Consider the following 23216-nt stretch of genomic DNA (forward strand, 5'->3'; position numbering starts at 1 on the left):
TTGACCACCGATACATACAGGTCATCCTTATGGTCACCGAGCTGGAGATCGCACTACTCTTTTCGCCCGCCCGCCCGAGTGCTACATTCGGATTCACCAGGCGTGGTGAGAAACGATCGCGCATAGTCGCTTTTACTCTTCGTGACGTTGCCACAGGCAAGAATGTTCACGAAATGGTTCGCAGAGGAAGGCGGCCCTTTGGAAACTCCCGCAGGGTATGTTTCATATTTCAACGTCGAGTGCATCGATCCGCTTCGCTATCATATGTTAAATTCACCCGTCTCCGTTTTCCATCCACCCTTCTCCGCTTTGTAGCTTGGCTGGTTTGTGACATGAATTTTTTCACAGGAGAGTTTTTCACGAGTATCCACACCCAAACAACTGGAAGGAGTTGGTGAACGAGCTTTTTTCTCGTTTCGGGTCAGATGGGGTTGAGATCCCACTAGAACTCTGTCCGTGCGGCAAGCGAAAGGCTACTATTCGTCGTTTTCTCGTTGCTCGGAAATACAAAATTGACGACGCTGAAAAAATGCTCCGAGATACAATCAAATGGCGCCAGTCAGTCACCATCGGTGGAGTCACCGGTGTGCGCAACATCATTTTATCTAAGCCTCGTTGGGATTTGTTGAGCATGAATCGAAAAATCATTCCAGCTACTCCTTTTCTTTGCTACACGAAGCAAGGTTTTCCGGTCTATTCTCTGCGCTTGGGCAAAGGTGATGGGTCTTTGGCAACTGCAGCACCAGACGAGTGTCACATTTACTGCTCAATAGTCCGTGGTGAACATCTCGTGAACAAAATATTTCCAGAAGCACAGAAGCTTCACGAAACAAAATTGTCTCGACGTGGGATAACCTCTAGCTTGGATCAGACGTCGGCTCTCACAAGGCATGAAAATGAACCTTATACAGACGATGACCTTGACGTAATAGACAAGCAAATTGTTATTGTTGACTTGGATGGAATCAGTATGTCAGCTCTCCGTTGCCTCTATGTATTCAAACTGATAAACTCTGTCGCTTCCTGCAATTATCCAGAGCTTTCGAAAGCGATTTATGTGTTGAATTCCCCGCCCGTCTTCGATTACATATGGTCTGCAATCAAGCCGCTCCTTGCCGCGCATACGAGAAACAAAGTGCGCATCTTTCAGATGGGTCCAGAGCAATATGGCGCACTACAAGAAATCCTTGAAGATGATGATATCCCAGATTACCTTACTCCTCAAGTTAACGAGGAGAACGTGAAGGGCAGAGTTGGTTGTGTACCCGACGCTGATGAGCCCGACTTTAGACCTGAGGGGGTCCGGGACTTTGACGCTTGGCTGGAGAATTCGTCTGAAGCCCTGGACAAAACTTGTCCGTTTCCATAGGTTAACGCTGTTTGTAGTATTGTCTAATCGTAATAAAAATATCGTGAGTACATTTGTGTACACACAAAACACGTTGCTATGCCTAACCATCACGAAGGCAATATAGACTATGAAGGTAGACGATTTTTTTATAGCGGTATTTTTTATATATTATCTATTATTGAAAATAGATCTGTGTTGTGGATTTTTTTGTTTTGGGCGTGACGCGCTTCAGCATGTGTATAGGGAGTGGCCGACGAGCCGCTTCGGGGCTGTTCAAACTCTAAACCCTGAAAACCCAGCCCCCACCCCCTAAGGACACGGCGCGGACCCTAAAGATACAGCACGCCGCTTGTTACTCGCGCGTCAGCGGCAACGTGAGCGCGCATCTTGCTCAAGTAAAAAAAACGCTCCTGTCAGCGCGTGGCGCGCTTCAGGATCTATATGGGTACATTAACTCAAGGATGGTCGTTCCCGCCCCTGGGCCAAAAAAAAAAATTCTCAACACAGATTGAAAATAGACCATCGTATAAACATCCACAACACTCACAACTAAAACCTACGAAGGTATCCGTCACTACAGATAGAGACATATCTGTCGCATATATATCATAAGTCACATCTATCTGTCACCAATTGCTGCTGACCTGTAAGACCTCGGGCGTACGAAGCACACAAGTTTTGTTCATTTGGATTATTTAAATATTTTATTAAAAGCTTATTTATTACCTTCGAAGGTAATATTATGTACAGTACGTGTATGTAGCTAGCTAGGTCGTTATTACCACTGACATCCACTGACCCCTGAAAAAATAATGAGAAAATAGTTCAATAGAATGCAAGCTGAAAGATAACCTAAAATTTACCATAATTTATATTTGGATATTTTATTGACTTTCTTTTGTTGGGCTGTACTACTGTATATTCCACTATCATATCATATCATAGAAGGTATGTAGACTACGTATCAGTCATCACGTATCTATCATATGATTATGACTCATGATCATTATTTTATGACAACGGAAATGAAAGTAGTACTTTCCCAGGTACCTTCGTACCTTCGTATGTTATATGTTTTCACGTGTTTTCAAAGTATGGATATGTTTGAAGTATGTTTCAAGTATCCATATGTTTCAAGTAAGTATGATAATAAGAGTGTAATAAGTATGTTTCAAGTGTGTTTTTCATATGTTTCACGTGTTTTCAAAGTGTTTTTCAAATGTTTTTTTTGTGGGGGGCGGGGCGGGTCCGGCGATTGGGACGAATGGCGGCGGCGTCGGCGGGATGTTTACCCCGCCCGGCCCGCCGCTCGCGCTGCTGAACCTCACGTACATCGCGCACGACATCGCGAACGGGCTCAAGGTGGCGAGGGCCACCGAGCTCACCTCTGTGACCCCCCTCGCGGCTCAAGGTGGCGGCGCCGCGCGTGACTTTGAAAATACTTTGAAAACACGTGAAACATACTTGAAAACATACTTGATTGAAACATACTTGGAAACTGACTTCTTTCATTTCGTGTCACACATACATACATAGTGTCATTGTGTCATGTATTAAGTCTAGTATCATATTCCGTCCGTCGCGCCCAAAAAATATAGCAAACGCGACCCATGGAGCTTCCGAGAGATGAACTCGAGCGCATGATATTTTTTGAGGAAGCTCGTCAGCGCGCGGAGCTAGATCATAAGGAAAACCCGTTGGACCCACAGGTACCTCTGGGTGAACCCTTTGCTCGCCGCTTCAAGAACATGATACTGACTTCAACCTCTGATTCAGGTGCTCACTCGATGGGGCGGTGCTTTGCTTGAGCTTGCGCACTTTAAGCAAGGAAAGGAAGCCGTTGAAATGATAGAGCTCGCAATAGCGAAATTTCAGGCCGCGCTCGATATCGAGCCGAAAAAGCACGATGCTCTATGGTGCTTGGGGAACGCGTTGACGTCGCAGGGATTTTTATTTCAGGAAGCACAGAAGGCTTGCAGTCATTTCGACGAAGCAAAAACCTGCTTCCAGCGCGCCTTGAACGAGGAACCTACCAACGAAATCTACAGAAAGGCGCTCGAAATGACAGACAAAGCACCTGGCCTCCATGCCGAGCTACAACGGCAGCTCGCGGAGCAACAAATCTACCACGAAGCTTCTAAAAATGTCCAAAAAAGCACCAAAGGTGTTGTGCTGGATGACAGGAAAGTAACAGCTGATTTCTGGTACGGCGTGGGCGGCTGGCTATGCTTCATGGGCGTTGCATTTTCGTGGACCCTCCTGCTCGCGCGCCAGAAAGCATTCTGATAGGATCAATCTGCGACGGGCAGAGGAGGCATCAAGCAGCTTTTTTCGGGCAGATACGTATATATTTATATAAACTGTTAGTGCAACTTCATTTTGGAGCGCAACCATGAGACCATTTTAGTGCAAGCGAGCGATCCACGCCGCACGATTCCGGGTAATCGTTCATGTCCAGCTTTTGTGTTCGGCGAATTTCTCCAGAGCAAATCGGGATCAAAACTTTGTGCTAAACTTTTGACAAGGAAGAATATTCTAGACACAGCGGGCCTGCTTCACGTGGGAAGTTTGGCAAGCATATTTTTCCTCTGAAAGAAGTCAAAGTCCGGAGTTTAGACTTTGAAAATATCGTCTTCTTTCTCCTTCACAAGTTCTCCCACCTTTCGGACAAAGTCCGAGGTCAGTGTGTCTATTGCTTCTTCAAGCGACTTGACATCGTCTTCCGACACTCCTTCGACTTTACCAATCGATTTCATGGCATCCCTTCTTACATTACGCAGTGCAACCTTCCCTTCTTCCCCAAGTTTCGACACAAGCTTTGCTAGCTCTTGTCTTCGTTCAGCAGTGAGAGGAGGAATGCTTAGACGAATGCATGCTCCGTCGTTGGAAGGATTGAGACCAAGGTCGCTTAACATGATGGCCCTTTCAATGTCGTTGATTATGGTTCTGTCAAAAGGTTGAATGACAATCGTCTGTGAATCAGGAGTGGAGGCATTGGCGATCGTGATCAAAGGAGCTAAGGTTCCATAGTAGTCGACGTTTATGCGATTAAGAATTTTCGGACTTGCGCGCCCAGTGCGCACGGTGTTGAATTTTTCACGGACAGTCTCGATAGTTTTCTCCATTCGTTCGAACGCGTCATGCTCAATCTGCGCAGGATCGAAGTCTTCGGAAGCAACTCGAGTTACTAAGTTGCACCTGATGGACGGGCGCAAAGTTAGCTGAAATTCATCAACGCCCGATAAAAGACATGACTCGCTTGCCTTTTTAAATTGTTGCCCGAAGGTGTTCTACACACACGCAAACATCCCGCGTTACCGAGTCGTCCCGCTTGCTGCTCCTGAGAGCGGAAAATGAGTGACGTGTCAACCACAGGGAAACAAACCAAAGTAATCAAAGAAAGTCGAAATGATTTTCAAAACGGCACCACAGACAGGTTACCATCGCGCGGTGTAAGCCAATTCGAGGAAATGACAAGGTGTACATGTCGGAGTATCCTGGATTCGTGGCGAGCCTATTTCGCACGCTGAGACCAGGCAACTAGCTAAATCTAGCTACTACCTTCGTACTAGCTAGCTAGCTAGCTGTAGCTAAGTGTTAGCTAGCTTGGCTCGTGGTTAACGACTACGAATTGATTTCGTATGTAGTCTATCGTAGTCATATGTAGTCGCCTCATAACTCAAGAATAGACCGTCAATTGCCGTCCTCACGTAGCACAATAGGCAAATAGTCTGGTTGTGGTTCCGCTTGCGCGCGCCGCTGCCGTCACGCTCGCCGCGTTTCGCGACAAACTTTGACGGTACAACCTACGCCGCTGGTCGCGGAGAGTGAAGCGACGCGACGTTCACGATCAGAATCGCCCGAGCGGCTGACGCGCGCCTCGCGAGTGACCGATACATTTAGACCCTCGATTTTATATGAAGTTTCTTGAGTTAATTCCTCGCGCGATGGAATGGCCGACATGCCTACATGGTTGCGCTCTAATTACGATTGCCGTAGTATTTGCCGAACCCCCTATTAGTGCTCCGGCGAGACGACTACGTATGACTACAAAGTAGTCATACGTAGTCGCGTAGCCACGAGCCAACTAGCTGGCTAGCTAGCTAGCTAGTAGCTAGAGCTAGCTGGCAAGTAGCTAGCTAGCTAGCTAGCTAGCTAGCTAGAGCTACTAGCTAGCCAATAATAATGTAGATAGCCAGCTCTATTCTAATAGTGCCTATAATTATAACTAACTTTTGATGGGGTACTCCATGTGACTTCGTTCGTCACTGGCGTTCCTCGTCCCAAATTATCCTACATATATACCACTGATAGGACTGAGAACGGGTATCCGTTTAAACGGATTTTCAAAACGACACGTAAGCTACGGTCTGTGGTGTGCACGCGGTTTCCACGAGAGGCGACATGCGCCCGTCCCCAGGTGGTCGGCATAGCCGCGTCGCGCGGCGCGGTGCGCACGCGCGGTCGTCGCTCGTCGGGGCGCGGCGTCGCTCGTCGATCCGTCCGATGCCGGTCACTTCTCCTGCGTCCGGTCACATATTATAATATTTCACGTATATTTCTGTATTTCTGTATCGCTTCAATTTCTATCGAACAATTTGGTTCCATTCCAGACACCGAACGAAGATATATACATCATTTAGGTCCGATAGGTCGTAAGAATATGATTATTAACTATTACGAAGGTATATAAAATATACTGTTAAGGTGATCAGATAAAATAAGCAAGGTTTCAAAACGCGAATAAAGGGCAATAAATAGATTCAGGCACCATCATGATAGTTTCGAAAGTGTTAAAAATAATATTTAAAATGTCGAAAAATAAGAAGCCCGCGGGGGAAATCCCTCTATTCCGGCTAGCTAGCAGGTCAGGTACGACTGATGAAAACGCTCTGAGAGCAAAACCCTGCCGAGAAAAAAAAACCAAAGCGTTGGGAACGAAGAATCATGCAACGACTCGTCTGAAGAGTCCGCCGACAGGGCATAACAATTGAAGTGACTATCTGTTTCTTTCATCATTTTAGAAAAGTCGGAGCAGACATCAAAATCATTTAAGCGGAATGAATTTCCCGCCTGCGAGGCCGGCACGGCCATGAGACACAGGTCTGTAGGTGATGGAATATTCGCCAAGATAGGTACCGACCATCTCAGGCTTTATCTCCACCGTATTGAAAACCTTGCCGTTATATACACCGACAACAGAGCCGATCATCTCGGGAACAATGACCATATTGCGCAGATGCGTGCGCACCGTCTCGGGCTTCTCGCCGCCACTGGCTTCTTTCTTTGCCTTGCGGAGCTTTTTGACGAGCTTCATGGGCTTCCTGGTTAGGCCGCGCTTAAAGCGGCGACGGATGCGTGCGCGGAATAAGTCTACCAGAGCCTCGGTCTTCATATCCAGAAGCTGATCGAGATCGACGCCACGGTAACTGAATTTTCGGAACGTACGCTTCTTCGGTGCCGCGGCAATAAGAGCATCTTCTTCACTCTAAACACAGGTTACGGGCGGTTTGGGGCTGGTTAGCTATCGGCGAAAGTGTCTGCATTTCCCGAGACAAATCCCAAACCGAGTTTGTCCGGAAAACGACCGATGTGTAGACATAAGAGCTCCGCGTTGAAGCGACACTCGATGAGCACGGCGCGCCTATTTAAGGGTCGAAAGCTGTTTAACCTGGACGACGGCCAGTGAGGCGACCTAGGCCCGGGTGCAGGAAAACCCTAGCATAGACGTTATGATTTCGACCTCCATAGCGACAAAAGAGATGGCTCGGGTACGCGCGCTGATGACGAGAATATCGGCGTACCATGTTGCGCGGAGCTATTTAAGTTTGTGAGGCGCCGGGGGCTGACTTGATGGATCACCGTGGCTGCTGCGGCTGCCTGTGCTTTTCGACTGATCTTCTCTGCCCTTAAGAAGAAAAATATGCTGAAAATCAACGCGATTTCCGCGGGTATCAAAATATTCAAAAGGCTTCGTTCTTCAATCAATCAACAAAAACAAGTACGTAAAAGTTATGATGATCAATAATACCTTCGTATAGTAATGATTATTAGCTAATAATAATAGTATAAAATAATAAGACGTAATAAGCCTGCTGGCAAATTTTTGTCATGTATTTTTCCATTGGCTCGTGTTTCATTTTCCGAATGGATAGTTATTTACGAAGGTATTATTTATTATTGTGCAAATATCATAGATATCATATGAGTATCATAACTTTTAGAATAAATTATGGAAACAGGCCACAAGGCCACGTGCAAAAATCAGGCATCAGAAACTGTCCACGCGCGCGCCGCTGCGGCTCGAGCTGCATCGATTCGTTTTCGAGCACAGGTCGAGGCATTTGTGCCCTTTCTTCCGATCTCATATTTCGTCGTGATCCCATACTCTGTGATGTAAGATCTCATAAGACAGCTCATTTAACAGAACACGTGATCTTTCGCTGACGCGTTTAGAACATGTATTCATAAAGAACTGCAGCAAATCATGCACAGTCAGCATTCCTTCGTTATCATCAGATATATACCTAGGCCAGTTCTTGATGCCCGCTGCGTAAACCGATAATGTCGGTTGAGTTTGGCCGCTGCCATATGGAGGTGGGATATCGTTAAGTTCTGCATCAACGATTCCGATCTTTAACCAACCTCTCGTCTTAGGATTATTATCGAAAAGTTCCTGAACCTTATTCAGAGCTGGCATCAACGATTGGTGGAACGCCCGTCTGGACTTTGGAAAAGCGACGTAAACGACGGAGTCTTCATCAGCGTTATCGATGAAAACCTCATAAAAATTACTTGCGACGGCATGAAAAAGCCCGTATTTCTTGCTGTTTTTTGGAGGAACGGGCTCACTTCTGTATTTACGTTCTGCTTCGCCGCTCCCATCGTCGGCAAATTCAGCAATACTATGCATGGAAAGCTCTTCACTGCAGCTATGCGTGGCTTTGTAGCAAACTTCCCAATTCCACGACCAGTCCGTGGTTTTTGGCCCTCCTTCCTCAGACATGTCCGTTTCGAGCCATCTTGTGAAAGCGAAGGCAACCTCCTCGCCGTGGTCGTCTAGAATAATTTCGCATTGTCTACGTAAGTCTCTCTTATGCCAGAGCTCATTCATCCTACAAGCGCCTTGCACATATGACTCGATGACTTCCTCGTACAGTCCATAATCAAAACGCCGCGATGCTGCATCGTTTCCGTTCACCCGTCTGCCCTCTTTTGCCTTCATTTTCTTAAGCAGCGGCAGAAGCCGGGCGTTGAGATTACTCAGCAACACGTGGCAAGTTCGGCAATGTAGATCGCGTCCAAACACGTCCTTGCCATCGACAAACAACTGAGCGGCTGTGTGCGCGCGGTCGGCCTTTTGCATAACCTGCACTGATTGTGCCGCGGAGCCCAGAAACAAGCATACTAGCAGCAAGTGAAGCAAGAAATACTGCATGAAATTCGTGTGACGCAGTTGTAAACGGCGAACCTTCGGAAAGTAGGTCAGGAGCGAGCGACGAAGGTAGCTGCACGACAACCAAGCTTCGAATGCACGCCTCAAGAGCCAACTAACACTTCGCTGGTGGACTGAAAATGTCTGTGTCCATGAAGGATAAATGCACGCTTTTTTAATTATTACCTTCGAAGGTACATATCATGGCATACAAATAGTATACCTTCGAAGATATATTTATTGTATGGGTGTCTCTCACAGCAGGGACGTCAGTGATGGCGACAGGATTCCAGTTTCAAATTGAATTTTGACAAGAGATATATATATGGATCTATGGATAAATTATTGATAAATTCATATAAATAATAAAAATTCTCCAAAGGTCGAATCGTCTGTGTGATCGTGTGGTTTGAAAATTCGTCCTCTGGGTGGTCGGCATAGCCCCCGAGGTATGTATGTGTATGATTGTGTGTGTACGTATATTTATAATATGTAAATAATGTAAATATCAAAACCTATTTAAATACCCGTTTATATGAGGAAACATTTTGTGACAACTATATGGGACGCGGACTCAAGGTTCTCGAGCTAAAAATTCAAAAATGTTGACAACTATAAGTAGCGCTAGACCATCGTTCTTGATTTAATGGTGTCAAAAATGTCGACAATGTATGGAACGGATAGACCTTCGACCTTGAAAAACGATACCAGGTGATTGTTACATTTTGGAAGTTGGGGTCGTGTAAGATCGGCGAACGAACATAAGATCGGCGAACGATGTTAAACTACGTACATACATACGTACGACAGTATCGTGTATATGTACGTATACACGCATGCCTCCGCGGCTATGCCGACCACCCACAGGACGAGCGAGTACACCACACCATCACTCGCACTGACGAACGGTTCGACCTTTGGAGATTTTTATTATTATTACGAAGGTATATATATTGTTTCCTTCTCATAATAAATCTGATTTTATATTTTTGAGAAACTAGGTGCGTGTTTACCACGCACGAATCCATATATGAAAAGATGCAGTGGTAAAGTGTCCCACCTGCTGGTCGAATTCAGACAGAATACTTCGTTCGGTAATAACTGAATATATGGACTTAACATATTATTACGAGTACATATACACATGCACTATCATAAGATCATATATATATATATGGACGCCGATTGGTTTCTTTATTTGCGAACTCTTCAAAATTTAAGGCGCGCTGAAGGTCCATGGTCCGAGGCCTCAGCTCGGAAGATGCCGCCATCCACAGATACGACGATACACAACAGATAGCTATCCAACAGCAGAAACTATGGCTTCGCAACCCGCACTTTTTCAAGCAAGTCCGAGTATCGGCGCTTGCCTTATTTAAGATGACGCTCCATTGCCGGTCGGGCTCGAGCCTTGAAGTAATGGGGATGCTGCAGGGCAAAACTATTGGCGACGCGTTTATCGTACTGGATACATTTCCTCTTCCAGTTGAGGGTACAGAGACTCGCGTTAATGCGCAAGCTGAGGCCTATGAATACATGGTGGAGTTCGTGCAAACCAGTAGGCTTGCTGGTCGTCGAGAGTACGTGATTGGTTGGTAAGATGTTAACCCTTGACAGGAGACTGGACACTTGTCACTCGCCATCTTTTATGTTCTTTTTTCATGATACTTGGTCGTGCTCGACATTAATTAAAGGTACCATAGTCACCCTGGGTATGGATGTTGGATGTCAGGAATTGACTGCTCAACCCAGATGCTGAATCAACAGTACACAGAACCTTTCCTTGCAATCGTTATCGATCCTGTGCGCACTTGTGCGACTGGGACGGTTGAAATAGGATCGTTTCGAACCTACCCGCCTGGATACAACCCCCCAATATCAGCACAACCAAAGTATCAGACAATTCCGAAAAGCAAGATCGAGGACTATGGAGTTCATTCAAGCCGTTACTATTCTCTGAGCGTGCATTTCTTCCAAACGAATATTCTTTCCATCATGCTTGATGCGCTGTGCAACCGTTACTGGTCGGGGACGATCGCATCTTCCCCGTTACTGAGCAACAAACCCTTTATCACCGGCCAGCTTCTTGACTTGAAGATCAAGATGGACTCCGCCGACTTACTGATCCCTGGAAAAGCTTGGGACTTTGTCACAGGAATCGGCAGGACACGAGGATGGAAAACTAGCGTCAAAACGAAAGCTCGCGTCAAATGCGACGGCGCCAGGGTTGCTGTTGAACATGCGAAAGATGCGGCGTTGAGCATCATAAAGTCTACAGTGTTTCTTTGCACGCTCAATCGGTGAGGTGGGAATGGTGCGTGCCGAAAATGAAAATAGTTTTCTTGCGCACACAAACATGCGGGGGGAAACACTGCTGGTACTACAGAGGCGTCGTAACTGATTCGTCGAGAGCTTCAAGATGCATGCTCATAAAGAGTCCAATGTCCCCTTTCGAATGAGGTCTGAACGGAACCCTCTGTCTTGTCGTGTCTTTCTAGTTCATTCTACGCCACTGGCGGAGGTGCAACTGCAGACTCCGGCTCGAGGTGCGCTACCCGTGAAGTACCTATCAGTCGTTCCTGGAGATGAAATCGTTCGTAATATATCGATTCAAGGGATGCAACACGCGCACCGGCAACTCGTCAACTCGTTTTCCTTCGATTAAGAAGCACATGTCGACGACGAGTGTGCGAACATATCTGCCGATCCCCAGAACATGTCATCAGCGATGAGAAATATCTTGCCAAACTTTTGGAGAACAAGCGTACCCAAGCACGAATCGGACGATGTTGTTGGCGACGGTGCTACTGCCTATGTCAATGTCCACTTCCATGTAATGTTGCGATGAATGATATGTAACCTGCAAAAAAAAATTCAAATTCGCAACTTATCCTGGTAGGTGGAAACTTTGAACTTGATACCTTCAAAGCCCTGCCCACTATCAAGGGCTTGGTACCAACGGCACGTTGGACGACCCAAGGTCCCTGACGCATGGCGTCCTAAGATCTGAAAGGAAATGCAAAAACGCGTGATATTACCAGGGCGACTCTGGGGATGAGCTTCAGACGAGAATTTCGAAAATGATCGTTGCCATGTATGAAGCGACCAAGCAGGGAATCCTGTTCGTTTGGAATTTGTAATCGAAAGAACAGATTAGCTCCAGTAGGCGATTACCGCATCCACAGGGGCCGCGAGGACATAATAATATATTATCGAGAAATGGCGAACACCCGGCACTTGTATATTGACAGCGAACACAAAAGAGGTGTTTGATCCACATTTTGTTCCCTGGACAGAAGTGCCATGTTATTTTTGAAGAAGAGGAAACGGAACAAATCAACAACCAATAGGTATCGCTGGCATGTCCCTGCAGGCCTCGAACAAACGTCATCCATGCGCTTATAATCAACAAACCAGTCAACTGCAAACAACTTTGCAAGGGGCTGTCCCGCCGGCACTTTCTTCCCATCGTGCAGGTAGTTCGAACCACGGACTCGAAAGCCATCTCCATCCGGGGAGCACCAGCAGTTTGTCGATTTTATTCCTGTTTCGAATGGCCATTTCCCCTGTAATCATCATTTGATCAAGAATGGCAAATCAACCAAGGCCGTTGTGGGAACGTACTTTTCCAAGAGAGCCTTCTTGTACGGAGTTTTTACCCTGAGAGTCGCACAAATTAAAGGCACATCCAGATGATGGCGCATAGCAACGATATCCCCTAAGCCCGACAAAGACAACATTTATACGTGTCCCACTCATTTCGAATATTCACGCGACGCACTTGTTTGCTGCAGAGTCGCCGTGCTCGCGAGCTACCATTTCAGCAGCTGTGATATCCACGGCAGACCGAGTCCTATTCGCTTCCTGTGGACAGCACAGTTCGCATTTTAGAATCCCAGTGTTTTCAAGTGGGACATTCTGACTCGCACCATATCCATGGCGTACTCGCAGAATTGCTTTAGAGCACTTAATCGCGAGACCAACAATTCTTCTTCCAAATCTGCTTGATGCGTTACTGTTATCTGAAATAGCCACATACCGTAAATTCTGGAAGTGGTGAAGCTCACCGGCCATTTTTCCAAAATTTATTTTTTGTCTGCCGCAGGGGTGAATCCTCGATGCTTCTGTGACTAAACAGCAAGGTCTAGCTAATGTGTGCCGAGAGCGTGGAAGTGCGGACCCGTCGTGCATACGTGATGGCGTTATCCGGGCGACTTTCCAACCCGCAAAAAGGCCTTCTGGTTCACCTGTCGAAGACTGAAAATATACGCTTAGTTGCATGAGTACTTTTTAGCAGTGGACAATACAAAGCGCCTGCACACATTTGCGTCTACGACATTGGCGAGTGCGATGGTAAATCCACCGTCTCGATCTCTGATCCAACTTCGTTTGAGCCGAAGATTTTGTATGGTGAACTGTAGATCAAAGAGTTTATCTGGCGAAAAGGGTTGGGCAAATCCAAAAAAAAGAGTGCTCACCGGGTTCTTCATCTTTATTTCAACCAACTCATCGAATTCACCAACGCTCTCAACCACCGAACCATTGATGAATTCACTATCCCACGTCGTTCGTGATTTATCAAGACTCATCAAATGGTCGAAAATGACATCGGGATGAGAGTATATTAAGCCCACGGCCTGTGTGTGTCATTTCGGAGAAAGCAATTCTTGTAGTTTAGTCAACGCATTTGCGAAGTGATGCAAATAGCTCTCCGCACCTTTAATCCAAGAGACGATTGCTCTCCCTGGCATGCGGGCAAACGCTCAACTTGAATCTCTTCGTATATTTTCACGTTGTTTTGATACCGGGAAAGCCGCCAACAATATCTCCTTCCCGGCAAAGTTTTCCCCACAAACGCCTTAAAAGTCTATGGTCATCATGGATATCAGTAGGTCGAATCCGATGGACACGTGTCAGAGGACAGGAACCAAACGCATGCTAGTGATCTGGCTCGCGACGCGATGGATATATCTATTGCCCAGTAGCGCACCTCGACGAGCTCGTCGTTGTCAAATTTCATTATTTAATAGCAGCCGTAGAATGTCCTTTCACCGTGTGGCAAACAAGAAACGGAATAAACAGCACAGGCAGCGACAAATCTGGTCGGGTTTCTACGAAATGTTCGGTCGCGTGTCAAGGGGATGCGCTGGTTGATCGGTTATTTGAGATGTACACACGATATCAAACAGGCAGGATACAGGCGTGAAGACATACAGTCGCGTCTTATTTCTACAAACAACTATTCTATACCGTACGAATGAACAAATAAATAAAGCTTATTTAATATACTTATTATTAGCTTCATTCGTACTTGTATTTTACTTTCAGGACCTTTCACCTTCGTTCGCTTCGAACGAAGGAAATAATTCAGTGCACTTGCTTGTTACCTTCGAAGGTACGAAGGAACGAATCGGACCTTCGTTCGAACGAACGAATCGGACCTTCGTTCGAACGAACGAATCGGACCTTCGTTCGAACGAACGAACGAAGGTAATATATAAATAATAAAATAAAGTTATATTAAGCTTGCGCGCTAATTGCTTGCTTATTATTATTATTATTATATTATTACATACGTACGCAGGTCGTACGCATATATTAATCACTAAGCCAAATAATGAAGTATCCTATCCATACGAACGAAGGTATAGAATAGTCTACCAATAAAAACATACCTTCGTACCTTCGTACCTTCGAAGGCACTTATTACCTTCGTACTAGATTTTAGCATGTTTTTAGCATGTTTTTAGCATACTAAATTCGCCATCTATGTTATGATTTCAGATGACGGAGATCGATATTCGGCGAATTTAGTGTTTCGTAATTTCAATTTATTAGTGTTTCATAATTACCTTCGGTACGAAACTTGTTTTACGAAACACTAAAAACGTGCTCAAAACATACTAAAAACGTACCTAAAAATCTAAAAAAGACTAAAGAGTAATAAATGCTGAATAATTATAACGCACGCATGGGCAAACACGGTATATATATATATACTATTACGAACGTATAGATACACGCACGCACGACTATCACACGCACATGTATTGTGTATATAACACATCATAATAATACTATAAAATTATGATATATACTAAATAAAGCTAAAAATAATATTTCAAGCAAGCAATAAATAATAACACCAAACAAATGCATTCATAAACATTTTCGAGCGACGGCTTTTGCATTCGCGCCTTGATAGGTGGTCTCACTCCACTCTTCGGGCCGACCATGTCAGCTACAGCAGCCCGGGTCTGTCTCAAAAGTCAAGTGATCGATTTTCCGCGTAGCACTCGGCTAAGCAGAATTAAACACGTGGCCAAGTCCATCTGCGGAGGTAGAATCTTGGGCTCTCTTCATTTCTTAAGAATCCATTTTTTTCTTGTTCAATTCACTGGGAATACTTTCATTGTTACGTTAAAAACCTCGAATCCGGCGTTACTCCACTGAACGTTCAGTTTGACGTATGTAGACGAGGAACAACCTCCGGGATACCTCGGCCATCTGAGCTCCGTTCGCACCGGTTCTCGGGAAGAACTTTTCACGCTTATTTTGAAAAGCTCGAGTGTTGATCTGAAGGTATAGACTGTTCCTCTTTTACGATGTTTCGCTCAAAACGAAAAGTTCAGAAATTGAGGGGCTCTCTCTGGAGTGGCTGCCCTTCACATCTCAGGCCACTTTGCTGGAAAATATCGCTGGTGAGCCACGCAAACCATGATTGGAAATGATAAACGCGCTCAGATTTTTAATCCTTATTTTTTGACAGGGCTACATTCCACCAACTTTCCAGCGACACCAAGAGACTCTACTTCGCAAGCGCGCAGAGTATCATTCGTTTTCAGCAGAATACTTCGAGAGCAACAGGGTGATGAATGCGGACGAGCTGGATATTCTCGACCAAATACAGATAGATATACCTCGTACGGATAGTTTAAGAAACCTACTGCACAACGAGAGGATCAAAATGTGAGTTTTCTGTGCATCGAATATCCGCTTATGCCGTGCATCGACAAGTCTGTCCCCCCTCCGCGTGATATATTTGTTCCTAAGGGCTATCGAACGTGTTCTGTTCATTCGGGCGATTCGCAACCCCGCGACATCATATGTCCAAGGAATGACTGATCTTGTGACACCATTCTTCTCAGGTGCGAAAACAAGCCAAAACAATTACGAAGGTACCTTTGTACTTCAACAGTGCTTATTCAACTTTCACAGTGTTCTCATCTGAAATCCAGAGCGGAAAAAGTCTAACGAGAGCAAACGATGAGACATTGCTCGATAATGTTGAAGCAGACTGTTATTGGTGTCTCTGCAAGGTTCTAGACACTGTGCAAGATCATTTCACTTGCTCACAACCTGGGATACAAAGAGTTTGTCACAGGGTGAACGAGGTCCGATTTTCTCTTACTTTCCAGTGCATCTCTCCTCACCTTCTCCATTTATTAAAAGCTTGTCAGTCGCCTTGACAGAGCGCTTTTCGAGCATCTTGCGAGAGAGGTATATATCTTAAAGCTGAAAATGCGCATTGAATTCCTTGCGATGTCTTATGACAACCTAACAGGGTGTTGACATCTTTCATTTTGCATTCCGATGGGCGACTTGCTTGCTTCTTCGCGAGTTCTCCGGCATGACATCTCCCCGCGCGATGGCGAGTTATAATGCTTTCTCATTTCCCATCTTCTTCGTTATACTTAGTCAACTCTATTTCCATCTGGTAGGACACATATATTTCTGAGGGCGATAATCTTAGTGACTTTTTGGCATACCTGTGCACAGCACTTTTGCTTCGCTGGGCTGAACAGGTCCTCAAATGCTTCTTTCAAATGGGCTATGTAGAATCTTCATTGACATCATCTTTCTTCGCCAGTTGAAAGCGAAAAAGTTTCACGATGTGATCTCATTTCTACAACAACCTCCCAGTGTATCTTGGAAAACTACCGAGGTATGCAAAAATGCCGTGAATTGTCCTGAGGGGACCGACTGGAAAATACTTAAAAATGTTGTCCAGGTGGAAGTTGTGTTAGCAGAAGCATTTCAGTTGCGGTCGCTGCTATCCCAGCATTCGTATCTGAATCGCTGAAATGAATATCAGCGACGTTTTCATCCTTCAAGCACGTCTCAAGACCTGTTGCGAAGGTCACTGCCTCTGCAAGTGTTGGTATGGTACGGGTAGTCGGTGACCTCAAGACAAAGCTCATCATGGTGTGCGCTCGTCATAGTCCATCTGAAAACTTCATCCACTTTAGTCGTCAAAAATTGAAATATGTACTCAACGTAACTTCGAAGTACTTTGCAACTTACCTGAATATGGACCTTATGTTCGAAGGCCTTTGTCTGTCCGGAAAGAAGTTGTTGACCAGCAACCCCAACAGCACTCAAATATTGCCTTCTGACATCAAAACAATGCACGCGTTTCCTTGAAACATATCCACGCCACCGTCTCTGTATTTGCAGCGCGGCTTGACGGAAATACCGCTCGCGGCAGGTCGATGAGGCCTGTGTTAAGGCAAGCTTGTGATAACGCTTCTGGCTAAACAGAGGAGCGAAATATTTTGTCGTACCCGTGCTTCGAGCTTACGCGCCCTCTTTCGCCCGCGGTGTCCTCGAAATCCACTCTGCATCACACAGCATGCGCTCACCAACTTTCCGACATTCCTACGAACGATGAATGCACGCCAATGACTCTGTATCGCAATCGCGGCTCGTACTTCAGAGCGTCTGCTAATTTCGGCTACCCTGCATTTGAAGGTTTCTCAGCAACAAAGACTCGAGAAAAGCAGAAGGATTCAGGTACCTTGACAGGATAAAAGGTTGATCGAAGGCTGCGTAAGCATCACATCTCAGTCTGTATTCATTCGACATTGCGTGAACCCGTTCGCACACTACACAGCGGCGCAGGGTCGCTGCTAAAATGTTGGGCCGGAATTTATTCACCTTCGTTTTTCACCACATATCTTATATCCCGTACTATTCCATATATAGACCAGGAACGAAGTAAGGTAAAATAAAGTTATTTATACGATTTGCCGAAAACCCAATTATTCCTCTTTCACCTCGACACCGTATTTATTGTACGAAGGTAACACTTACCAGCACAACACATGACCCCAAGACACACCCCTGTCGCCTTGGCCCGAAGTTATGTTGATACTGGCTACGAACAAACTCCCATTGACCTTATTTTCTGGAGATAAGTCCGGCAAAGTCGGATCTACGATATCAGTGCACTGCAACTGCTTCGGCCCCAGAGCCAGAGATACGAGTTCTGAAATAACTTTTGAGCGTGACCGGCTTAACTACCCAGACTTCCTGATTTTCCGAGGCGGCTGTGAACGGGCTTCTTCCTTGACGCGATTCCGCGCTGTGGGATTCTCGTCAGAGTTCGCGTGCAAAATCAAATCGCATCGAAAAGGTCGCATCATGGCACCGCGCCGTTCATCGGCGTACCGAGTAAGCGTGGGCGACTATGCCGGTGGTCCGAAACCAGCAGAGGGTACGCAATCATCGTCAAGCGGCGCAAACGAAGCGACGGGGCCCCATCTTATCGAGAGCATCAGAGGCTACGAACCGCCGCGATTTCTTTGGCGCACTCTCTACACTTTACTTTTACTCGGTCTTGTCATAAAACGCGTCTTGTGGCATCGTAAGTTGAACATGCAACAAACATTACAACAAATTTCCCGAGTTGGCCCAGATACCCTTGGAGTTTCCATGCTCACCTCTTCATTCGTCGGCATGGTTTTTACCATACAGTTCTGCAAGGAATTTTCGAAAGTCGGCCTCACTCGAGTGATTGGGGGACTACTTGGTCTTGCTTTTACACGTGAACTCACTCCGGTGATATGTGCAATAGTCCTCGCAGGCCGCGTTGGTTCTGCTGTCGCTGCTGAACTGGGCACCATGCAGGTTTCTGAGCAGGTTGACCAGCTTCGAACGTTGGGGTCTGACCCAGTCGATTATCTCGTGGCGCCCCGTGTTGTTGCATGTGCAGTTTCCCTTCCAATACTCTCGGTAATCTCGTTCACTATTGGCATGGCAGCAAGTATTTTACTTGCGGACATAAGGTATGGAATATCTCCGAATGCTATCGTTGATTCTGCAGCAAAGTATCTTGAGTCGTTCGATGTTGGCGTGATGTGCGCCAAAGGGTTCGCGTTTGGTAGCGTAATTTCCATCATAAGTTGCGGTTGGGGCCAGACAACCACTGGAGGTGCAAAGGGTGTCGGAGAGTCAACTACAGCTTCAGTTGTTATCTCGCTAGTTGCCATCTTTGTGGTCGATTTTTTCCTTTCCATGTTCTTTTTCAAGAAGTAGCTAGAATAATAATGTACCCACTCGGTTATTATTACCTTCGGTAGTAGATACGAAGGTATATTTATATACGTATATTCTAATAAGAGGTATCATAGTCTATTATATTATTATTAACCTTCGATTCGTAATACATATATTATATACATCTTGCCTCGGCTCAGATGAACGAAACAGGACTTATGATGATTTTGAGGGATTTTTATCCGTAAGATCATACCTTCATTCGTACGTAGTACGAAGGTACGAAGGTATATTTTAATAATCCTACCCCAGCTTTTACGAATGGAAGATAAAAAGTATGAGTAATACAATAAGGGAAGCTCGTGTGAAATATAATACGTGTTCGTTTTTTATTACACACACAGGTACGAATGCAGGAGCGCGCATTGGTGTTGACGAGTTTGCGTTGCACGAAACGACGTTGCGCCTGACGCAAGCTCGTCAACGCCGATGCGCGCTCCTGATGATGACCTCCTCCATCTTTGGCGCCGAGTAGCGTATTTGCCAGTTGTCTAGCGCGCTCGCCGTCCTCACTGGGCGCCACGCGGAAAAAAAACACGCGCGACCCAAAATGATTGGCGCGAAGCACGTGTCGGTGTTTGAAAACGTATGGTAACCACGCTGCCGACCGAAAGTCAACGACATAACCACATGGTAGAGATTTTGTACGGATGCTCCATCGGAACTAAAAGCCCATACAAGCTCAAACCTATATATAGGGCATATGGTATATATGTATATATACCGTGACGTGGCACGGATTACGAAGCTTATTACGAGCAACAAAGAAAGGTATTTTGCGGCGGCGCCTTCGACGCGTGCGTGTCTGTGCCCCCGTCTGCGTCCACGACATCCTTTCCTTCCGTACTGAATGAACGACAATGCGTCTCGAAAAATGCTGGTTCTGCTCGAGCACAATTTATCCTGGTCATGGTATCTGCTTTGTCCGCAATGACTCGAAAGTTTTCCGTTTCTGCCGCTCCAAATGTCACAAGAACTTCAAGATGAAGCGCAATCCGCGTAAAGTAAAATGGACAAGGGCATATCGAGTCTTACATGGAAAGGATGCGTCCAGCGACTCAGTGTTCCAATTTGAGCGAAGGCGCAATCGTCCCGAAAGATACAACCGCCATACCGCGCAAAGCACCTTGCGGGCTATGAAAAGGGTTGAAGATGTCCGAGTTCGCCGTGCTGAAAGACTCCAGTTGAAACGTTTGAGCAGTAAGGAGCATGGGCGTCGACATGCCGACAAATACGAATTAGAACAACAGCTTCATCTTGTACGAGCCGTTGCTCCGATACCGAAGGAGAATGTCGAAAATCCAAGGGGCAGTGAACAGCTGAAGGTTGCAGTTTCTTCTTCACAACAAGACAGACAAGCATCTTATGCATGAATGCATAGTCTCATGCTCTCCTAAAGAAAACAGTCACGTGCGGTTCAAAGGAAAACGGTGAATTGCGCCGGGTTTAGTCGTATGATGGTGAAACGCTTCGACGTGGGCTTCAGATCAATCACTTCTTGCTAAATCTAGATCATGATTTATAGTAACCTTAACTGAAGGTACAACGCTCATCACGGTATCCCCTTTTTCCGCCCGCAGTCTAAGGCACAATATAGGGCTTTTTGTTCTGATTGCATGTTGCCAATTGTGGCTGCAGAACACTTGCGGCAATAGGAGCAGGATGGCGCCAATTCATATACTAACCTCCGCATCCTTTTTATTAGCATCTTCGCGTTTTCGGAATGCAGACTGCTCGGAACCACCTTCACAAAATTGACAAGCTGAATCAATGGAATCCTGCAACAAAGTAAATATGCATCAACATTTCCAAGCACTGATGAATCTTCTGAACCCACGATGGTCTGCATGTATCTGAATGTTTTCAAATATTGGGACCGCGCCTCCATTTTCCCGCAAATTACCCTTCTTGAAACTGTGCAACAGCTGGACGACATGCGTGACCTGGTCTCCGCCTCCCGTCTCTAGAAGCAAGAAGCCCCCTGGGAGAAGATATCTCGAGGCGCCTTTGCATAATACCTCCAGTGCTTCCACGCCACTTTTGCCACTTTCAAGTGCTAACCAGGGCTCGTGATATCTAACCTCCGGTTGCAAAACTCGCATCTCATTGGATGAAATGTAAGGGGGATTGCTGATAATCCCTGCGAGAGTTCCGGCACGGTCGTGAACAATATCTTGCAACTCGAGTGGCTCAAACCATGAACCTTGATGAACCTGAACGCCGAGTTTTCCTCCTTCAGCGAGTTTGTCATATCTTGATATATTGCAGCGAGCTATCTGAACAGAGGAGGAACTTATGTCAACAGCGTGAACAAGAGGTTTGCTTTCTGAGCAACCGATTTCCAGTGCATTCAAAGTCCTCGTCTTCAGTATTTCTGCTGCAACTGAGATTGCGAGGGCACCGGAACCAGTGCCTAAATCTACCCAGGGGCCACGACACAGAACCGGACGAGTAGTAAGAGCGCCTTTGACATGTTCGACCATCAGCTCAGTTTCAGGACGCGGTATGAGGACAGCGGGTGAAACTACTAAGGTTAAGTCACGCCAGAAACATGTCGACGTGATGTATTGAAGCGGCACTCGCTCACGTAAACGCTTCAACCAAGAAAATCTGAGCTCGGGGAGACTTTCGCGAAGAAGGATATCGTGTTCCGGTGGAATTTCATGAACTTGAATTAGAACCCTTTTCGCCCAGACGCTCTGACGTTGACCTTGTACTTGAGGTCGAGTTGCGGCTATAGCATCTCCGACGATCCAATCTATTTCAGTGTGCAGACTCGTCAGTGACGGCAAATCATCCAATCCGCTTTTATCGAGCTTTTTCAATGCAGCATGTGCCCTAGCCCATTGTCGCCACATGAGCACCTCGGTCGTAGTTGAAATATGTTTACCGGAACGTTCCACGAGAGGCACTCGAGAAAATCTGAGCTCGTTCGGTGTCTCACAGGAAGCTTGTGAACTCGACATCGTACGTAAGGGACCATGGATGCGTGAACGACGGCTGACGTGTGAAGAAAAGCGAGCCGCGGTTCTCGGTAGCAGAACGTGCCAAGAGAACGCACTGGCGTGACACGTGCCGAGTGCCATTTTCATAAGGTTGAAACCAGTCCAAGTCCACCTCGCATCGGAAGACCGATTCGGGGGAAAAACAGTTGGAGCTTGCGAGACTGTCAGGAACTGGAATTATTTGCTCGTCATAACATTATTTGGCATAGATGTTGCCGTATGTGCATCTTGCGAGCGAAATGGCCCAACCAACACTGAGTGTGGCGCGAAAAGTTACGATGGCGAGGGCAATCGCGGTTCCCTGAAAATTTTGGGCGGCGCACTTTCCTGACACGCGCTAAGCGCTGAAAGCGCGCGCGCGATCAGCACACCGGATCTCGACCGAGAGTGGCATCACAGTATGGCATAATTACACGGTGCCATCGGCATATGGTCTAGTTACGACATAGCCGTCCCGGTGAGAGGGGGATTATGATCATCCAGGGTTACAACATGCAAGTTGATTGAGAGGTCACCGGGAGGTGTTGCGCCGGAGAAGCTGTGCCTCAAACCGGATTCTCGATTTTTCGGGACATCACGGGTAACATCCGCTATTTATTGGAATTAGCAATAAATAACAGACACGAAGGTCAGTTGTTATTCAAACGTTTCAAACACTGCCTTGCTTCGTATTCCACTCCTTGATTTTTTTGAAGGTTCCTTCGTATCTGTACGATGGAGAATCTGCAACGCGTTTTGATGTGGATAACTCGATCGTGGTATTCCTGTCGACCCATATGTCGATATAAGTCGTGCTATTTTGTGCAGGGTATATTTTGAAGTTGACACCATTCCTCTCGACATCTTTGCGCTTGGGGCAACGTCGCTGCTCATGACTTCCGAAGGAGGCGCGACTTTTGCTGGTTGAAAACTTACTGTCCAAACCCCAAGAGGAGTTTCATAACTCCTTCTTAATTGCTGGAGCCCTGACGGGCCTCACCTACCTAGCCAAAACACAAAAATAGCTGCATCCGGTGAATGGGAAAAATAAGTTTCGGAAGTACGAATGAATATTAATTTGGGTAATAATCATAATTACTTGATAGAT

General features: G+C 46.1%; 14 protein-coding genes across 14 annotated transcripts; 6 read left to right on the top strand and 8 right to left on the bottom strand.

The window, feature by feature from the left end:
• Nucleotides 1–90: 90 nt before the first annotated feature.
• On the top strand, nt 91–1418 carry MICPUN_51511 (predicted protein). The gene is made up of 2 exons (XM_002507155.1): nt 91–215; nt 349–1418. Exons 1-2 carry the CDS (start codon nt 163–165, stop codon nt 1367–1369), a joined length of 1074 nt encoding a protein of 357 aa, XP_002507201.1. The 5' UTR covers nt 91–162; the 3' UTR covers nt 1370–1418.
• A 1533-nt stretch (nt 1419–2951) lies between these two features.
• MICPUN_93018 (predicted protein) lies at nt 2952–3727 on the top strand. Its single transcript, XM_002507156.1, has 2 exons — nt 2952–3060; nt 3128–3727. The coding sequence occupies exons 1-2, from the start codon at nt 2962–2964 to the stop codon at nt 3635–3637; spliced, it is 609 nt and encodes a 202-aa protein (XP_002507202.1). The 5' UTR covers nt 2952–2961; the 3' UTR covers nt 3638–3727.
• A 236-nt stretch (nt 3728–3963) lies between these two features.
• Nucleotides 3964–4476, bottom strand: RRF (ribosomal recyclingfactor; the record flags this gene model as incomplete). Its single annotated transcript, XM_002507549.1, has 1 exon — nt 3964–4476. One exon carries the CDS (start codon nt 4474–4476, stop codon nt 3964–3966), a length of 513 nt encoding a protein of 170 aa, XP_002507595.1.
• A 1655-nt stretch (nt 4477–6131) lies between these two features.
• MICPUN_89585 (predicted protein) lies at nt 6132–7224 on the bottom strand. Its single transcript, XM_002507550.1, has 2 exons — nt 7156–7224; nt 6132–6839 (listed from the first exon to the last, which is right to left on the bottom strand). The coding sequence occupies exons 1-2, from the start codon at nt 7156–7158 to the stop codon at nt 6399–6401; spliced, it is 444 nt and encodes a 147-aa protein (XP_002507596.1). The 5' UTR covers nt 7159–7224; the 3' UTR covers nt 6132–6398.
• A 491-nt stretch (nt 7225–7715) lies between these two features.
• MICPUN_55206 (predicted protein) lies at nt 7716–8789 on the bottom strand (the record flags this gene model as incomplete). Its single annotated transcript, XM_002507551.1, has 1 exon — nt 7716–8789. One exon carries the CDS (start codon nt 8787–8789, stop codon nt 7716–7718), a length of 1074 nt encoding a protein of 357 aa, XP_002507597.1.
• Nucleotides 8790–10019: 1230 nt separating this feature from the next.
• MICPUN_93022 (predicted protein) lies at nt 10020–12011 on the top strand. Its single transcript, XM_002507157.1, has 2 exons — nt 10020–10381; nt 10481–12011. Exons 1-2 carry the CDS (start codon nt 10023–10025, stop codon nt 11088–11090), a joined length of 969 nt encoding a protein of 322 aa, XP_002507203.1. The 5' UTR covers nt 10020–10022; the 3' UTR covers nt 11091–12011.
• On the bottom strand, nt 11996–13397 carry MICPUN_51519 (predicted protein; the record flags this gene model as incomplete). The annotated part of the gene is made up of 7 exons (XM_002507552.1): nt 13265–13397; nt 13109–13201; nt 12854–13043; nt 12716–12786; nt 12568–12650; nt 12411–12504; nt 11996–12352 (listed from the first exon to the last, which is right to left on the bottom strand). The coding sequence occupies exons 1-7, from the start codon at nt 13373–13375 to the stop codon at nt 11996–11998; spliced, it is 999 nt and encodes a 332-aa protein (XP_002507598.1). The 5' UTR covers nt 13376–13397.
• A 1623-nt stretch (nt 13398–15020) lies between these two features.
• Nucleotides 15021–17689, top strand: MICPUN_55209 (predicted protein; the record flags this gene model as incomplete). Its single annotated transcript, XM_002507158.1, has 13 exons — nt 15021–15126; nt 15262–15368; nt 15419–15487; nt 15556–15755; nt 15804–15964; nt 16005–16180; nt 16239–16286; nt 16351–16473; nt 16508–16591; nt 16657–16731; nt 16902–17285; nt 17351–17527; nt 17586–17689. 11 exons carry the CDS (start codon nt 15021–15023, stop codon nt 17208–17210), a joined length of 1458 nt encoding a protein of 485 aa, XP_002507204.1. The 3' UTR covers nt 17211–17285; nt 17351–17527; nt 17586–17689.
• Nucleotides 17291–17689, bottom strand: MICPUN_55210 (predicted protein; the record flags this gene model as incomplete). Its single annotated transcript, XM_002507553.1, has 2 exons — nt 17584–17689; nt 17291–17525 (listed from the first exon to the last, which is right to left on the bottom strand). The coding sequence occupies exons 1-2, from the start codon at nt 17649–17651 to the stop codon at nt 17291–17293; spliced, it is 303 nt and encodes a 100-aa protein (XP_002507599.1). The 5' UTR covers nt 17652–17689.
• Nucleotides 17690–18209: 520 nt separating this feature from the next.
• MICPUN_77816 (ATP-binding cassette superfamily) lies at nt 18210–19103 on the top strand (the record flags this gene model as incomplete). The annotated part of the gene is made up of 1 exon (XM_002507159.1): nt 18210–19103. The coding sequence occupies one exon, from the start codon at nt 18210–18212 to the stop codon at nt 19101–19103; it is 894 nt and encodes a 297-aa protein (XP_002507205.1).
• A 441-nt stretch (nt 19104–19544) lies between these two features.
• Nucleotides 19545–19748, bottom strand: MICPUN_55212 (predicted protein; the record flags this gene model as incomplete). The annotated part of the gene is made up of 1 exon (XM_002507554.1): nt 19545–19748. One exon carries the CDS (start codon nt 19746–19748, stop codon nt 19545–19547), a length of 204 nt encoding a protein of 67 aa, XP_002507600.1.
• A 236-nt stretch (nt 19749–19984) lies between these two features.
• On the top strand, nt 19985–20497 carry RLP24 (predicted protein; the record flags this gene model as incomplete). Its single annotated transcript, XM_002507160.1, has 1 exon — nt 19985–20497. One exon carries the CDS (start codon nt 19985–19987, stop codon nt 20495–20497), a length of 513 nt encoding a protein of 170 aa, XP_002507206.1.
• A 92-nt stretch (nt 20498–20589) lies between these two features.
• On the bottom strand, nt 20590–22372 carry MICPUN_55214 (methyltransferase). The gene has a single exon (XM_002507555.1). The coding sequence runs from the start codon at nt 22208–22210 to the stop codon at nt 20924–20926; it is 1287 nt and encodes a 428-aa protein (XP_002507601.1). The 5' UTR covers nt 22211–22372; the 3' UTR covers nt 20590–20923.
• A 393-nt stretch (nt 22373–22765) lies between these two features.
• MICPUN_51525 (predicted protein) lies at nt 22766–23002 on the bottom strand (the record flags this gene model as incomplete). Its single annotated transcript, XM_002507556.1, has 1 exon — nt 22766–23002. The coding sequence occupies one exon, from the start codon at nt 23000–23002 to the stop codon at nt 22766–22768; it is 237 nt and encodes a 78-aa protein (XP_002507602.1).
• Between the last annotated feature and the right edge of the window lie 214 nt (nt 23003–23216).

The sequence above is a fragment of the Micromonas commoda genome, chromosome 1, assembly GCF_000090985.2.
Source record: "Micromonas commoda chromosome 1, complete sequence".
Lineage (NCBI taxonomy): Eukaryota > Viridiplantae > Chlorophyta > Mamiellophyceae > Mamiellales > Mamiellaceae > Micromonas > Micromonas commoda.

Excerpts from the sequence above, each read along its gene's own strand:
- MICPUN_93018 (XM_002507156.1), top strand. The coding sequence starts at position 2,962 with ATGGAGCTTCCGAGAGATGAACTCGAGCGCATGATATTTTTTGAGGAA. Across the intron at positions 3,061-3,127 it reads AAAACCCGTTGGACCCACAG|GTGCTCACTCGATGGGGCGG; the intron begins GTACCTCTGGGT and ends CCTCTGATTCAG.
- MICPUN_55214 (XM_002507555.1), bottom strand. The coding sequence starts at position 22,210 with ATGGCACTCGGCACGTGTCACGCCAGTGCGTTCTCTTGGCACGTTCTG.
- MICPUN_93022 (XM_002507157.1), top strand. The coding sequence starts at position 10,023 with ATGGTCCGAGGCCTCAGCTCGGAAGATGCCGCCATCCACAGATACGAC. Across the intron at positions 10,382-10,480 it reads CGAGAGTACGTGATTGGTTG|GTACCATAGTCACCCTGGGT; the intron begins GTAAGATGTTAA and ends CATTAATTAAAG.
- MICPUN_51511 (XM_002507155.1), top strand. The coding sequence starts at position 163 with ATGTTCACGAAATGGTTCGCAGAGGAAGGCGGCCCTTTGGAAACTCCC. Across the intron at positions 216-348 it reads CCTTTGGAAACTCCCGCAGG|GAGAGTTTTTCACGAGTATC; the intron begins GTATGTTTCATA and ends ATTTTTTCACAG.